The sequence below is a fragment of the Apodemus sylvaticus genome, chromosome X, assembly GCF_947179515.1.
Source record: "Apodemus sylvaticus chromosome X, mApoSyl1.1, whole genome shotgun sequence".
Taxonomy (NCBI): domain Eukaryota; kingdom Metazoa; phylum Chordata; class Mammalia; order Rodentia; family Muridae; genus Apodemus; species Apodemus sylvaticus.
Window position 1 is genome coordinate 87,022,861 of NC_067495.1, and position 18,315 is coordinate 87,041,175.

The following is an 18,315-nucleotide window of genomic DNA, read 5'->3' on the forward strand; positions in this document are numbered from 1 at the left end:
ATAAAGACAAATGTAAAATGTTGATATGCTTATATTGGTATGCAAAAGGATGGTGCTTAGTATTAATCATTAGTATTTGAAGACAGCTACATTACTGGTACTGTGAGGTACTTTTTATAAGACTAATTGACACCCAAAGGATTTGAACCCATGATCTTGTCAAATTTTATTCAAAGTTTAATCATTTTGGCTAACAAGTTCATGCCATATGCTATACTGTTTTGTCTGTATTTATAGAGAAAGGTATTGTTTCACAATGTTAATAGAGAAAGGTATTGTATCACTATATTAGCCTTTTGCCCCATAATCATAGAATCTGCATACTTTCTTTTTCTTAATATATTAGTAGAAATATTCATTATCTTAATTATACAATTATGTAAAAAAAATCTTAATTATAGGTTCTGATAAACTGGATAATCTAGAAAGCTTAAAAACAGAAATGCAATCTTAAACCCTGAACACCTAAAGTATATGTATACTTGTGTTATATTTTCTTATGAACATTAAACTTGTTTTTGTTTCAGGGAGTTCCATCTGCAATTCCAGGCCCACCTCCACCACCTCCACTCCCAGGTGCAGAACCATGCCCACCACCACCTCCTCCTCCTCCTCCACCACCACCTCCACTTCCAGGAGTAGTTCCTCCTCCACCACCACCACTGTTACCTGGGATGCCTGGTGTACCACCAGCACCACCTTTGCTTGGAGTACCTCCCCCCCCACCACCCCCTGGAGGAATTCTTCCTCCCCTACCAGGACCAATTGAGCTACCATATGGAATGAAGCAGAAAAAATTATATAAGCCCGAGGTATCCATGAAAAGAATCAACTGGTCCAAGGTAAGATATAACTGGAGGGCCCTTATTGCTTTTTCCATGATTTACAATGTGTGACAAATGGGTTGCTGTGAGTCAGCATCAGGTGGTATAAAGATGATGATTACTGGCATTACTGCTTTCCCCTGTGAGTTTACCATCTTATGTTCATCTTGAAATGTTTGACCCAGATAACTTAGCAAATAGTTTGAAATTATACTAGAGACAATGGAAAATCATATTGAAAAGTATTTGAAATATATGATGAAATGAATATAATATCATGGGTTTATCATTGTAAATATGAAGTACTGTCAATTTTTCAATACGATTGTTAATATCATGACTTTGGTATTTTTTTTATTCGATATAATTTTTTATTTACATTTCAAATGATTTCCCCTTTTCTAGCTCCCCACTCCCTGAAAGTCCTGGAATATTAAGGATTTTTTTTTATTTTATACTTTAATATTGTGGGGTGGAAAGGACCCAAATAAATGACTGGATATGACAGTTTAGGGAACAGTAAATGAAACTGATGAATTTATGTACACAGTTAAATTTAATACTTGCTATATAATGTTTTTTTAAAAAAACTAGTATAAGAACAATATATATATATATATATATATTATTGACTATAGTTGAAGAGAAATATACTATAGTATATTCAGGGTCATTTTCAGTAGACATTTTCATATGTACTTTTCTCATTATTGTTGGGTAGCTTTTCTTTATAGCAACGGAATTGTAACTGTTCCTCTCAACATTTATGAGTGTAATTTTATATATTTGAAATTGATTTAGTGGAGAGATAAACAAAGGCAAATAAGTGGTTGAAAAAATTAAAAAATAAAATAAGAAGTCACAACACCAAAACTTACCAGTATTATTTTTTGTGTTAGATTGAGCCTAAAGAATTATCTGAAAACTGTGTTTGGCTAAAACTTAAGGAAGAGAAGTATGAGAATCCTGATCTATTTGCAAAACTGGCCTTGACATTTCCTTCCCAGAGTAAAGGTACCTTTTATTTTTACACATTATTAATTCTTGTGCCTTGTATATTGGGATTCATTTCTCTGTTAAAATGTGCTAAGGAAGTATGAATGCATTGTTTTCTCACAGTAAATAGGGTCAAACATAAATATATTCATCGCTTAGCTACAGTTTTCTCTGTAACCAAAAAATTCTTACTTGAATTTTGTCTTGCATAAATATTATAATTTAATGTAAAGTATAAATTTTACCATTATTTCTTTAATATTTATGGTATACCTAATAAAACTGCCATTTTGCTGAGAAACAGGAGATGAATTTGTAGATTTCCCATGGAGGAAAAATTTGCATCATAGAACACTAATATCTCTGAACTATATGAATGATATTGGACTAAGACTGGCATGCTAGCACTTACACTTTATTTATTTTTAATTGTGTCTTATATTTCAACCTTATTTCCCTGGAAATCTCCTAGTTTCTGTTATAAGTATATGTTTTGAATTAATGTTCAAATATAATCCTCAGAAAATATGGTTATGGATTTGAAAATAGAAATTCTTCTTTAAGATCATACCTTTATTTTTATTTTTTATATTTATTTTTATTAAATATTTTCTTTATTTACATTTCAAATGGTATCCCCTTTCTTCCTTTCCCCTCTAAAAACCCCCATCCCATCCCCTCTCCCCCTATTAATTAACCCACCCACTCCTACTTCCCTGTCCTGGCATTCCACTGACTGAATTACCTCATCCATAATGTGAATAGACTAATGTTTAACTAGGTAGGAAAATGAAATCAGACTATATATATTTCAGTACCTGGCATACTCAATGTTTGGTATCTAACAGACAATAAATGTTCATTAGGTTTTCATGTTTACTTATCTGATGGTGTGTGTGTGTGTGTGTGTGTGTGTTGTTTTTGTTACTGACAATTACTACAAATGTTTGTTTGGGAAGAGAATTTCCTGTCCTTCCTTGTGGTACTCACTGGAGCTAATCAGTTACAAAAGAAGTAATTCTTAATGCTCTTGCCAAAACCTAATCAAATCAGAATGAAACCAAACAAAATTATTCAAATTATGCACTCACTGCTGTGAATGCTGCCTCCCTCATTCCCCTTAAGTTTAATTCTTCAATTTTCTCTGTGGCAGTACTCCTATTTTGTTAATTTTGAGTATTTAAGTATAATAAGGATAGTGGAACCCTTTGGCATCATTTATTTCTGAAGGGAAGGGCATTTCAGGATTGGTGAAATATCGGAGAACATCCTGTACATGGATGCAATAGAACAAACAATTTTTGGTGGCCCAACACTGATGCTTTAATTAACCTTCTTAAGTATTGATTGTCTTCCTGTTGAAGTTCCTAGTTGAAATTCTTTGACATTCACAGTTCCTTGTTTCATAATTTGGTCAATAGATGGCAGGCTTAGTTAGAAATCAGCGGGAGGTTCTGGCTCCAGCAAACATAAGCTGTCCTGCCCTGGCTCTCATAGCTTTAGGGCACCACTTTCTTCTCCATTCTACTGCTCATTGCAGCTCAATCAGCACCATTCTGGAATGAGCCACAAACCAGTTGTTTCTAAGACCTATTTCCAAGGCTGTTAGATTCAGTGTTCCAAAACCTTTTGAGACCTACCCCCTACTGAAGGCCTTTAGAGAGCGTATGTCTCCATTCTTACTATATGCACTATAAAGCATTACTAGTCTATATTGTCAAGTGAATGTTTAAAAATTCAAAGTAGCTGAGAGTTGCTAAATAGAACAAAGCTTTAATGTACCAGTTTTAATACTTATAATATTTAGATTTGTAAATATTTAATATGTGAAAAATCCATAAAATTATGTTTTCTGTGTGTATTGCTTATTCTTAGAGTTTTAGGGGAAAATTATTTTTAATCTTCCACTAAAAAGCAGTTTATCTTATTTTAGGAACCGATTATCTCATTTTATTTAACTAGTTTGAAAAATACCTAGTATGTGCACAGAAAACAAGTGATTATTGTCTTTTCCCTGCAGCAGAAAGCTAACTCATAGTCTTTTGACTGAGGTAGGGAGATTACCATGTTTTGTCAGGTTGGAGTAAATGTGAGAATATTGAACATTTTATTCAAAAGCTTTGGGAGCATAGACTACAGCTAATGTAGAATTGGGATAAAATGGGCTTGGTGCTTATTAACATTTCAGTACAGTTTCAATAGGGAAAGATGGAAAGAAGTCTTTCTGGATAGGGAATTGCATTAGCAAAATATGAAAAATTTAGATGAGTGAAACTTAACGGAACTTATTGGAACAAAGAACTACTTGTGATTTTTGTCATGCCCAGGGTCAAGAAGAGATTCATCTGAATAGCCATCCTTTGTATGCTAAGCATAGATACAAAAACAGAAATCAGGCAGCTTATCACATGTAGACATTTGCCTTCTTTGACCATTCTGTGATCAAAGCTGGACTTTTTGTCGTTGGCGAAGATTCATCTGGTTATTACAAAACTCTATATATTAATTAGTTTGAACTGGAATTTTAGAGGCAGCCTCAAGCCTCTGTACTCCTATTAACTTAACAGTGGGGAAGAGAAGTGCATACTGTGCTGAAAGCACATGGAGCAGCTGGTGGCTTTGGAGGGAGACTCGGTGAGGACTTCACAGTGAAGAATGCTGGTTTGCTCTTTTTGCGTTAATGTGAGCAGAACCGCTTGCTATAAAGCTTGTCTTTAGGTCTGAACATTTGTTCAAAAATAAGAGAATCTGCTGAAACACAGACACGAAACATGAGTTTATAAACAGTTTTGCCAGACTTGGATAGAAATTCTTATTCTATCCACAATTTGCTTTTATAGCATTGTTAATAACTAATAGAAACGGTCATACAAAATTATGAATTGTGTATAACAATCCTCTTCCTAGAGGATAGGTATTCTGAAGTCAGATTGATTTTCATTTCTGGCATGATATTTTCAGGGAGAATCTTAAATAATGATCCCCACTTGTTTCAATGAAGGAGTTTGCAAATTGTGAATAAATAATCACTAGCTTGGGCTAGATACAATGATATCCTTGAATAGTATGAATTATTTTATCATCTGTAAGCACTTTCCTAGTTTTCAAATCCTGTGATTTCTTTATTATGCCCTTTATGTTCTTATACTGCTGTGACACAAAATGTAATTCAACATGTTATCTATATTAAGGAAATATAAACATTACATGTATAGAAGTAGGAACAAGAGAGTAGCTGCAGAACTTTTTCAGACTACTGGAGTCCTTCTGAATATACATATCTGTAACTATTGGAATTTGTATGTTTTCTAGTTATATTTTATTCAATTAGATGATATTTGGAGCTATATAACCATGCAGACTTATATGACACTGTTATTTTGCCTTTATAAAACTTCAGCAATTATAGATAATAATAATAATAATATTATATAAGAGTTAAAGTAATGATTGTTAATATTAACTAAAATTGAAATAATAATGAAATGTGTAGCTTATAACTGCTAATTCTAATTAGTATTTCTAGGGCTCTCTAGAGGCTTTAGGAAGAACAAAGATAGTGTGCGTTTGGAAGTTGTAAGCAATTTTTTTGGTTTTAATGTTGCTTGGAGGTAATATAAGAAGTAAACATAAGAGGTTAATAAAACAGCTTTGTCAGTAACATATTTTACAATGCTGCTTATGTTTAATAATAACTCAAAATGAGTTTTATAAATATTTTAAGTACAGCTAAATTCACTTTTAATACTTGAAATATCATATGTACAATTATTTAGTTTTCTTCTAAAAGACATTTTAAATTGAATTTTTAACTTTGAATTTGGCTGGCTAGCCCTGAAAATATCTAATGTGCTTTATTTCTTAACACACTTTTCTATATTTATTGAAGAAATGAAAAGACAAAAGAATGGTAAAATCTATATTATGTCCATTTTATAACACAGAAAATTGTCCATTTGGCTTCACAATAATGAGCTGTCAGTTTCACCGTGTTAGTAACAATGGTGTTAATGCTCTACAGAGTAATGCTGTCCTAACAAATAATTTGTCATCATAATGACACACATTTCTTCCAGTTCTGGAGATGAGAAATTCACTGCAAGTTGTAGAGGATGCCTTTACATGCTTCCTTGCATGGTGGAAGGTCTAAGGTTTTTTCTGGATTCTTTTTCTACCAGGTGCTGCATCTCTAGTACCATCTCCTTGAGTCTTAGATTTTAAGATGTGGAATTTAGGGGAACATTATCAACATTAACATTCAGTTCTTTTAAAATCCTATCTTTAATCCATTGATTTATTATATATTCATTCTTTAGGTTTCTGTAATTTGAATATCATTGTTATCTTAGCACTGTCCCCCCCCCCATTATTAACACACTAGAAATTTCAATTTAGGATGGCATGCACACATTTTTATACTGGCATGTTTTAGTGTTAGATTAAGGATTTTAGAGACAGAGACTCTGTCATTCTTTATAGAAATATTGAGATAGACTCCCTTCTGCATTCTAAGCAAGAGGATTTTAAAATAGCTTATCTTACAGATTTCAATATAGATATTAATACTTCTGGTATTAATGCCATCACAAACAATGACTACCATTAATAACAGGAATCATTATTTTTTTAATAATCTTTTTTTTCTTTTTTTTATTCGATATAATTTATTTACATTTCAAATGATTTCCCCTTTTCTAGCCCCCCACTCCCCGAAAGTCCCCTCAGCCCCCTTCTCTTCCCCTGTCCTCCCACCTACCCCTTCCCACTTCCCTGTTCTGGTTTTGCCGAATACTGTTTCACTGAGTCTTTCCAGAACCAGGGGCCACTCCTCCTTTCTTCTTGTACCTCATTTGATGTGTGGATTATGTTTTGGGTATTCCAGTTTTCTAGGTTAATAACCACTTATTAGTGAGTGCATACCATGATTCACCTTTTGAGTCTGGGTTACCTCACTTAGTATGATGTTCTCTAGCTCCATCCATTTGCCTAAGAATTTCATGAATTCATTGTTTCTAATGGCTGAGTAGTACTCCATTGTGTAGATATACCACATTTTTTGCATCCACTCTTCTTTTGAGGGATACCTGGGTTCTTTCCAGCATCTGGCAATTATAAATAGGGCTGCTATGAACATAGTAGAGCATGTATCCTTATTACATGGTGGCGAATCCTCTGGGTATATGCCCAGGAGTGGTATAGCAGGATCTCCTGGAAGTGAGGTGCCCAGTTTTCGGAGGAACCGCCAGACTGATTTCCAGAGTGGTTGTACCAATTTGCAACCCCACCAGCAGTGGAGGAGTATTCCTCTTTCTCCACACCCTCTCCAACACCTGCTGTCCCTGAATTTTTAATCTTAGCCATTCTGACTGGTGTAAGATGAAATCTTAGGGTTGTTTTGATTTGCATTTCCCTAATGACTAATGAAGTTGAGCATTTTTTAAGATGCTTCTCTGCCATCCGAAGTTCTTCAGGTGAGAATTCTTTGTTTAACCTGTACCCCATTTTTTAATAGGGTTGTTCGGTTTTCTGGACCAGACAAGGCTGTCCCCTTTCTCCTTATCTTTTTAATATTGTACTTGAGGTACTAGGTCGGGCAATTCGACAACATAAGGAGGTCAAAGGGATACAAATTGGAAAGGAAGAAGTCAAACTTTCATTATTTGCAGACGACATGATAGTCTACCTAAGTGACCCAAAAACTCCACTAGAGAGCTCCTACAGCTGATAAACAACTTCAGCAAAGTGGCAGGGAAAAGATCTTCACCAATCCTACATCAGATAGAGGGCTAATATCCAATATATATAAAGAACTCAAGAAGTTAGACTCCAGAAAACAGGAATAATTATAATATAATGATTATGTAACATCTTGATAGCTGTGGTTTTGTGAATCCATATTTTATTTAGTCATCATTTCAGCACTATATGGTTCATTTTTTTATAGGAATATATTGTGATTTTGTAGGTAGTAAGGGAAAAGAATGTGATTTTGAGCCAAGGTTTGTTGTTAATGACTTCTTTATGTTAGAGCAATGAGTTTTCATGACTTTTCTGCCCTTAGTAATTTGTTCATTTTGTTGAATAGTTTAACAGAGATCTTTTTCACACAGTTAATGATGTAGTACCCTTATATTGTATTTTCTTGTGAAATGTGTCATCTTATTATCCTAAAGGCACTTCTTCAGAGCAGGAACCAGAGGTAGCAAGTAATAAATTATTCTCTGAAGGAAATATGAGTAAGGTGTTTTTTCTTTTGTCATTATTTCCATGGATTAGATAAAGTGGTGTGATGATTTTGGTTCTGTGTTTTGTTATTAATGGAAAAAAGTAGTTTTGTGGCATTATTTACCCAATAATGATTTATTAATACACAGTGGATATGTACATAAAGTAATGAAAATAATTTTATTTGGAACTTTTAGAGTTAACCTCATAACATTGATGCTTTGCATTGCTTTATTTGCTTTTTGAGATATAAGCTAGAGAAGCTCTCTCCCTGGTATTTGAATTCTAAACAGTGTATGAACTAAGCACAATAATACGTTTTCTTTTGATAATATTTGCAAATGAAAAATTGTCTCTCATTTTGAATAATTATTCTACTTATATTTGTATTATTAAGATAAATTATATTAAATCACATATAAATTTTAACAGTTCCGTGCAAAGCTTTATGATGTTATGGAGCTTTGTATATATTAAAAGAATCTTAGACTGTATTTTGTATAAGTAGGAGCAAACAGTTTCTGGGTTTGGCAAAGTATATATAAGAGTAGAAAAATTTAACCTGGCTGATATTGAATATACATAATACCTAATAGAAAGAAAACATAATCAGTCCAATTTGGTTAATTTAAACTTATTTCTTCCTTTTAAATACACTAATCATAAATATGTCAGCATAAAAGTTTTCTAGTAACCTTAAATTGTGTTCAATAGATTTTATTATTAATATCATTACATTAAAATAATTTCCAATGTCTTATAAGGTAAATGTGTCATATGTTTATTAAAAATCACCTCAGATATTGTATGGGAAATAATACATTCAACCCAAACTTGTAACTTTAATATACTGATATGTGTGTGTGTCTGTGTGTGTGTGTGTGTGTGTGTGTGTGTGTATTCCTCAATGGAGGGATGGATACAGAAAATGTGGTATATTTACTCAATGGAGTACTATTCAGCTATTAGCAATGGTGAATTCATGAAATTCTTAGGGAAATGGATGGAACTAGAAAATATCATTCTGAGTGAGGTAACCCAATCACAAAAGAACACACATGGTATTCACTCACTGCTAAGTGGATATTTGCCCCAAAACTCTGATTACTAAAGATACAACCCACAGACCACATGAAGCTCAAGAAGAATGAAGAGCAAAGTGTGAGTTCTTCTGAGAAGGGGATCAAAATACTCACAGGAGCAATTAAATAAATAAAATACAGAGCAGAGACTGAAGCAAAGGCCATCCAGAGACAATACCATCTGGGGATTCATCCCATATACAGTCATCAAACCCAGACACTATTGTGGATGCCAAGAAGTCCTCGCTGACAGGAGCCTTATATGGTTGTCTCCTGAGAGGCTCTGCCAGAGCCTGACAAATACAAAGGCAGATGCTCTCAGCCAGCCATTGGACTGAGCAAGGGTCCCCAATGGAGGAGTTAGAGAAAGGACTGAAGGAGCTGAAGGGGTTTGCAACCTCATAGGAAGAACAACAATATCAATCAACCAGACCCCCCAGAGCTCACAGAGACTAAGCCTCAACCAAGGGGTACACTTGGCGCTAGATACATATGTAGCAGATGGTTGCCTTGTCAGTATCAAGGGGAGGAGAGGTCCTTGATCCTATGAAGGCTCAATAGATGCCCCATTGTAGGGGAATCGAGGGCAAGGAGGTGGGAGGGGGTGGGAACACCCTCATAGAAGCTGGGTAAGGGAAAATGGGATAGGGGCTACCTGGGAAAGGGGATGGGGATAACATTTGAAATGTAAATAAAGAATATATCCAATAAAAAATCTTTCTTATCACTGATTAAACACTGGAAATCTTAAAGCCCCACTGCTTCCAGTTGTTTTTAATGTTAATGGGCACATTTATATTTTCAAGAGTTAATTTTTCACCCCATTTGTAGAGTTTTAATTTTATATTTTTACATTTGTATTTTAAAAAATCTCCATATAATGCTTTGCAGTATTATAATTTCCTTTAATGTTTTTATTTTTAATATTTGCTTTTAATTTGTTCAACATACACTAATTTGTTTTTGCTTTTTTTATTCGATATATTTTTTATTTACATTTCAAATGATTTCCCCTTTTCTAGCCCCCAACTCCCCAAAAGTCTCGCAAGCCCCCTTCTCTTCCCCTGTCCTCCCACCCACCCCTTCCCACTTCCCCGTTCTGGTTTTGCTGAATACTGTTTCACTGAGTCTTTCCAGAACCAGGGGCCACTCCTCCTTTCTTCTTGTACCTCATTTTATGTGTGGATTATGTTTTGGGTATTCCAGTTTTCTAGGTTAATATCCACTTATTAGTGAGTGCATACCATGATTCACCTTTTGAGTCTGGGTTACCTCACTTAGTATGATGTTCTCTAGCTCCATCCATTTGGATCCATCGACAAAGGGGCTGAAAACATCCAATGGAAAAAAGATAGCCTTTTCAACAAACGGTGCTGGTTCAACTGGAGGGCAGCATGCAGAAGAATGCGAATTGATCCATCCTTGTTTTGGCTTTTGAGGTTTTTTTTCTTCAAGATTTATTTTTATTTGTGTGAATGGTTATCTTCTTGAATTTACGTCTGTTTACCACTTGTACGCACAGGTCAGAAGGGGATCTCATTCTCTGGAGCTTCCAGACAGTTGTGTTCTGCCATGAGGGTTCTTGCTACAGCACCTGGCTCCTCTGCAATAGCAACTTCTGCTTTTAATAATGGAGATGTCTTATTAGTTTCAATTTGGTCTCACCTTGTAGCTCAGCCTACCATGAAATTCATGATCTGCCATCATTAAGTACTGTTGAGGTTACAGGAATTTACTGACACACTGAATCTAAATAACAGTTTTAAATAGTATGCTTGATGCTCTATTAAATATGGAAAACTTTCCTGAAGGATATGTTTCTTTGGTATTTTTGTTGTTCAGATTCAAAGAAATTTCCATTTCTTGTTAATGCTATTTGTAGGAATATAAAGTATAATAACTAATAAAATATCAGAACAGTTTTGTGGAAGTGAAGATAATTTTATTTCATAGAATCTTAATATTATTGACAGTTACACAGGGCTGTGGTGGAACACGCTTTAAATCCAATATTTTAGGAAGCAGAGGCAGAAGGGTCTCTATGAATTTGTCAAGCCTCATCTACAGAGAGTTCCAGGATAGCCTGGTCTATACAGTAAACCCTGTCTTCAAACTCCTCTCCCCAAAGAAGACAGACCGTTTCTAAGTTATATATTAATATTTATGTATACTCTGTATATAGGTTTTATATGAAGTGTTTAAATGAATTATATTACTTATCCTCTGTCAATACCACTGATCACAAATAAGACCACTACTACAATTTTTGAGCCAAATTTGAAGTAATCTTTTATTAAAGATTAGCCAATATAATGGACTCTTTTAACATCCATTCCAGGGTTCCCAGAAAATAGCCACAAGCTCCACTGGCCATGTACTTATAAAAGCAAGCCTACAAGGCTATATATTTCCTTCCTTTATTCAATTTGATGCTAATATACATTCTAATATCCTTTCTACATATCTCCAGCCTATGTGTGATCAAGCACATCTGCTGCAATTGAATCAAAGTTTCTTAGGGAATTGAAAGCATGTGGCTTATTGTCTTATAAAAAAACAACCTCTAGTATCTTACTAAGTATATGTCGTGGGGCAAGGGACTTTCAGGTTAGAGGTATTTAGTTTTATGGATCTCTTAGGCACTATAATCAAATTTAAAAATGTAACAGGCTCTCATACCTTATCATCTATTCTAGCCTACAGACATTATTAATGAAGACCTTTTGTTTTCTACTGAGCACAGAAAGAAAGCTCAGATTGCCTCCCTGCTACATGACTTTGTTGTGATACTAAATAAAAGATGTGGAAATCAGGTGTACAGCTTCAATTCAAAAACATACTTTCAAATACTACTGGTGTTCCCTGTGGTATACCTGTGCATGTTAACGCTCTATTATCAGGAATCTCAATTGGAGAACCATAATCTTCTTATCTGTCTCACATGGCAAAAGCTGGATGTTTTGAATTCTTGTGTGGTGCTGTGTCTCTTTCTTGCATACTTTATATAGCCAATGTACGAATTTAGTGTATATATCTTTTCTAAAAATATTATAATTATTTTAGATATTATAATAAAATTACAGTATTTCTCCTCTTTGTCCCTCCAGTCCCTCCAATATACCTGTTCTACTGTCCTTGAAATTTATGCCACCTTTTCTTTAATTGAAGGTGTGTGTATTTTGTGTGTGTATGTGTGTGTGTATTTGCACACATTCTTTTTTTTATTCGATATAATTTTTTTATTTACATTTCAAATGATTTCCCCTTTTCTAGCCCCCCAGTCCCCGAAAGTCCCATAAACCCCTTTCTCTTCCCCTGTCCTCCCACCCACCCCTTCCCACTTCCCCGTTCTGGTTTTGCCAAATACTGCTTCACTGAGTCTTTCCAGAACAAGGGGCCACTCCTCCTTTCTTCTTGTACCTCATTTGATATGTGGGATTCTTAATGCACGAAAAGAACCATCTCCGTCTGAATATGCTACATGAATGTATATTTACTCTGGGATGCCCATTTGCTATTGGATATTCAACTGTGGGACACTTTGAGTGAGATCATAATTTCTCTCTAGTTGTCTATACTTCTTTGTCTAGTGTTGAAGGCCCATGAGCTTAAACCTAGTAAGAATATAGTCATAAAGGGATATAGCTGACTGAACCAATTCATCCACTACATTCTTTACAGTGTGTGTCATCATGTCTCTCAATATGAAACTACTCCAAAAAGATGAAAGAAAACATTTGTTACTATCTACCCTTAGTTAATTATTCCATGCAAGTTATCTCTGTTTTCTTTATCATAGCAAAGATTAATACTATTATGAATTATCTCTACATGCAAACATCACTTCCTAATACTCTTTCTGTCCATTAACATGAGTTTGACTTTGATAATTTCTAATTGCAATTACTCTTTTAGGAGCCTCAGCAAAATATGTGATGCATTCAAATGGCAAACTTAACTATTGTGAATTATCAGTATCTCTATTATAATGGCTTATTGAGTGTTTTCTGTGTCTGGTTTCATGTGATAAGAATAGACTGATAAAACATGTGTTGTTTCCTAGCATGTAATAACTTATAATAGAAGGCAACTCTGTAACATGTGATACCATTAGGATATTCACAATTTTCCTATAAAAGAAAAGCTGGTACGATTAGGTAGCTTTTGTTGTATTAATAGTGATAATAAAGATTCTATCACTGTTCTTCTAAGTCTAACTTAGTCTTTGATCCTTCAGTGTCAGATGAAATTATTATCTGACTGCTTAAGTATTGGCATTTTCATTCTGTTGCGCATGCTCGCTTTTCTTAAGTGCTGACAATTTAAGTGTTTTAATAATTTATTGCATTATTAAATGTTAACATATCTACATGATAAATGAGAATATGGCTCTAAAACCTTTGTGTTATAGCTTTTAGACATTCATTTTACTAATAATACAGTGTGACAGTTTTTAATCCATTATAGACTATAACTAAAAACATATAAATGTAGAATTATGGCAATTTCTTTGATACAGGATTTTCAGGTACATGGAAGCTATATTGTAGTAATTCAGAGTAGGGCAAAGTTTAACTTTGGGATTTTTAGCCATATTATTTTTCATGTTGACTTGCAAATCTAACCCATGTAACTGTGTGGTTTTAGTAGTGTTTTTAACTAGAAACTCATACGAACTCTCACCAAATAACAAAGCTACCCATGTAATAAATGGGGCATGATGCTGTGTCGATTCTATTAATAATAGTTTTTGAAGTTGATCATTTCATCTGTTTGTGGTTAATGCTTTCTAGGACAAGTGAAACTGATGAGAACTAACTAGAACAGAGTTAGTGTTCATACTTCAGAACAAAGTTGCCTGACTCATTAAACATTAAATTGATGACCTTGTTGATATTAGTGTAGTATTGAAACCAATTTAAAAAATAGGCCACATATATATGGAAAAGATAGCTAAAGCTGTTAATTATTTTAAGCAGCCATTTGTATGGTGGATATCAATGGGTTAAGGTATATTCTTATGCTAGCAGTGTCTACGAAGAGATTATTTATTTATTTATTTATTTATTTATTTATATATTTTATTTTCAATATTCTTTCATTACAATCAAAATGATTTTCCCTTTCCCGGATCCCCCACCCCCATAAGTTCCTTAAGCCCTCTTCCCTCCACCCATTCTCCTATCAACCCCCTCCTACTTCTCTGTCCTGGTAATCCCCTACAATGCTGGAATAAGCATTTTCAGGACCAGGAACCTCTCTTTCCTCCTTCTCGGGTGTCATTTGATATGTGAATTGTGTCTTGGGTATTCAGAGTTTCTGAGCTAATATCAACTTATCAGTGACTGTACCCCAAGTGTGTTCTTTTGTGATTGGGTTACCTCACTTAGGATGATATTTTCCAGTTCCAGCCATTTGCCTAAAAGTTTCATGAATTCATTGCTTCTAATTGCTGAATAGTACTCCATTGTGTAGATATACCATATTTTCTGTATCCATTCCTCCACTGAGGGACATCTGGGTTCTTTCCAGCTTCTGGCAATTATAAATAGGGCTGCTATGAACATAGTGGAGCATGTGTCCTTATTACATGTTGGGGAATCCTCTGGGTATATGCCCAGGGGTGGTATAGCAGGGTTCTCCGGAAGTGTCATGCCCAGTTTTCTGAGGAACCTCCAGACTGATATCCAGAGTGGTTGTACCATCTTACAGCCCCACCAGCAGTGGAGGAATGTTCCTCTTTCTCCACATCCTTACCAACACCTGCTGTCTCCTGAGTTTTTAATCTTAACCATCATTAGTCGGTAGGGAAATGAAAATCAAAACAACCAGGAGATTTCACCTTACACCCTTCAGAATGTCTACGAAGAGATTAATGCTACAGGACTTTTAAGTCCAGTGTTTTCATGTTTGATTTTTAAACTGTCACATGAATCCCAGGACTGTCTTGAACTTAATGTATAGTCACAATTGACTTTTGCATTTTTGATTTTCCTGTGTCTAGGTTATTGTAATAGGCCTGAGTACAGAGATAATAGGCCTGCTTTACCATAACTAGTTCTTGAGAAGCTAGATGTCCAAGTTGATACCTGGGCTTCCTATTCCCTAAGCAAACACTCTACCCCTTCACTTAGTTTCCCAACACCATATATGTATTTTGAACTGATTTTTAAAATTAAGTGTTTACAAAATGCAAGAATATTTATGTATTATATGTGATATAATTATATTTGTTATCAGTTCTTTCAGATTCAATAATATATTAAAATAAAATTACCAGTTTCCTTGGTGAATAGATTATAATTATGTGCTAGTGTTAATATACTACATATTTGCTGGGAATATGTATTTGTAAATTGGTGTAATTAATTAGACTGGACACTTCTTAGTAGGCAGTAATCTAAAGCTTTCTTTCTGATCAATTAAATTTTATAAGTAGCTGCAAATAATTTCTCTTTTTTATAATTTAATATTTCCATGAAGTAAGTAGTTGCTCTCCATTAATAAAATGAACTGAATTAACATCACTTTGTATTTGAAGTAAAACATAACTGTTTAAGTTATTTTACTTTTATTTTGATATATTTAGCCTATAACAATTTACAATCTCCTAGACTATGGCAAAGGTACTTTTCCCCAGAATAATTTAAAATTTGCCAGCAGGAAGAGAAAAGGGAAAATTGCTATGGATATCCATTTTCATACAATAGTTTTCTTTTACATCACATATTATATGAAATCTGATATTTATCACTGGATGCCTTCATGGAAATAGGGATTACAATTGATATATTCTATTTTGGGTGTTATTTTAAATTTTATGACTATATTTTTGTAGATTATCTTAATTCCACCTCATTGTTTTTTGTAACTTGATTCAATAGTTATATTACTCATTCAATTCCAGATTAGTATCATTAAAATTGTAATAAATTTATGTAAATTACTCCATTAAACTAATATATTTACTTTACACTCTCAGCAGTGTGTCATCTGTCAATAGATTAGTATATATTCTGTACATACCATACATTTGTCATCAAGAAATATCTATAGGCAATAAAGCACACCTTTTTACCTAAGATTGTATGTCTAGGACAGTTGGGACGGAATTGATTCGTAGATACTTGTTATCTCCTTTTTTTCTGAATAAATTACATGTATTCACTCAATTAAACCTCATAACAAGACATCTTTAAAATATATTTTATTATTTTCATAATGTCATAAGGACATTAATTTGCTCAATAGAAAACAACATAACTGAATTTGAACTTGGCGGTTTTAATTTCCAGACATCCAGCTTCCAGTAGATTCATGTTGTCAGAAATTTGTAATTGTTAAGATAGGTCCCATTTCTTTGGTCATAAAGCATATATTGTAGAAATCATAGTCCTACCCTGTTCATCTAAGACAACGTTCAACTTCGCAGCTCATTTTTCAGCCAGGAATGGCATGAGAGAAGGGAAAGGGAATGCTGTGGATTTTGTTTTTAACTTTAAGAAGACATTTCCAGATGAGCCACATTTTTGTTTCTGTGAGTTACTTTTGTGTCTGAACAATATTATTTATTCTTGGGATCTAAGGGTATCTCTTCTCAAACCAGATATTGAAGGTGGCATTTGCAATTTTTGAGGAAGATGAAAAACTTAAACATAGGTTGTTCTTGTCTTAATCCCATCAATTGAATACACTTGCCAAAAGTTCTCTTTAGCAATTACTCCAAGACTCCTTTGTATGAAAGGTAAGGATGTTTTCCAAGTTTATTTCCATTAGAGTGAACATTCTGAACCAGTATTAATCTTTTTTTATGTGACTAGATAATTACTACGATTCTTCTTTACTAAAAGGAGATGCTATTTGAGATTATTCTGTCACTAATGTTTTTAAACTTTACTGTAAGCTCACAAATACTTTAATCTTACTACTCAAATTATAGTATCATGTGTAATGTAAATATTAGTGCATTTGTCAAAGTCTTTTGAAGTGTGGGTATTTGAGTACCAAGGTCATTCCAAAACACCTGGCGTGAGATGACAGTTGGCAATTCCAAGTATGCCAGCATGCAGTATTCAATGCAAAAAATCAATATGTCACCTTGTCCAAATTCTTTCTTATATGATGTTAAACCAATTACATGTTATAGAAAAGTAAAAACCATTTAAATGTTTCTGAAAGTTGAAATTTATTATACATTGCTGAATTAGTTAATAACATGAAGTTTTATTGTCATTTTTCACTTCCTATATTAAGAGCCCCGATATTATGCAATTCCTCTATTTACGATCCTTCAATTTGCTGTACTTCCAGATGATGTGTTAGGGTCCAACTACAGAATCGACTTGAATATTTTTTGCTGTCGGCATATTTATTGATGTTTTCCATTTAATAATTCATTTAACACCCTGATCACTGCCCCACCTCCAGGTCCCTGTCCCACAGCCCCTCCTCCCATTCTGTACTTCCCATCCTTCTCTGAAAGGGTGGCATCCCCTGGGTATCCCCCATACTTGAATCATCTTAAATTTGAATAATTGTTAATATCATATATATATATATATATATATATATAAATTTATACCAAATTTGTTCTTTATGGATAGTACATTTTAGAAAATGATTCAATATTAAATACTATTTGTAATGAATAATTAAAGGTTTTTAGAAACTAGTTTTCTTTGAAGATCAATTGATTGTATCAGCCTTACAGATAATATCATATGCCTTAAAAAAGTACACTTTCAGGCAATTTTTGTGAGAGATAAACATCTCATTGTTTCTCTTTTTTTTCAGATACCTGCATAATTAAAGTACTTTTTACTTTATTTCACAAATTTTGGATTGGGATTAAAGTATTTGGGGAGGTTTATTTAGAAACTGTATATAATTTCTAGTAAGCAATGATAGCCTGTATAGATACTAACTTGTAATAGAAATAACTGTATTATTCTAGTACTTCTTCCAAGCTTCACTGAGGCTATTGCCTTTGTCTTCTTTGCTCATTCAACAAAAAATATAGAAAATTTGCATCATACTACTGTTTTTACTAGCATACTTATTATTCTTCTAAGTCTATAACACCCAGAATAAATTGCTATATTCTCAATAATAAAGATAGAATATGCTTAACTTGGGGTATTCTGTTAGTATCTTTGTTTATTTTTTAGGCCCTGCTTACTAACTTTGAT

At 33.8% G+C, this 18,315-nt stretch overlaps 1 protein-coding gene across 3 annotated transcripts in view; it reads left to right on the plus strand.

Annotated features, from left to right (window-relative positions):
- Diaph2 (diaphanous related formin 2) overlaps positions 1-18,315 on the plus strand; it is a 714,153-nt gene that overhangs the window by 232,284 nt on the left and 463,554 nt on the right. For all 3 annotated transcript variants that reach the window (XM_052170671.1, XM_052170672.1, XM_052170673.1), the window contains 2 exons: positions 528-842; positions 1,724-1,838. In XM_052170671.1, coding sequence (XP_052026631.1) covers positions 528-842; positions 1,724-1,838 — 430 coding nt within the window. The remainder of the gene's footprint in view (positions 1-527; positions 843-1,723; positions 1,839-18,315) is intronic.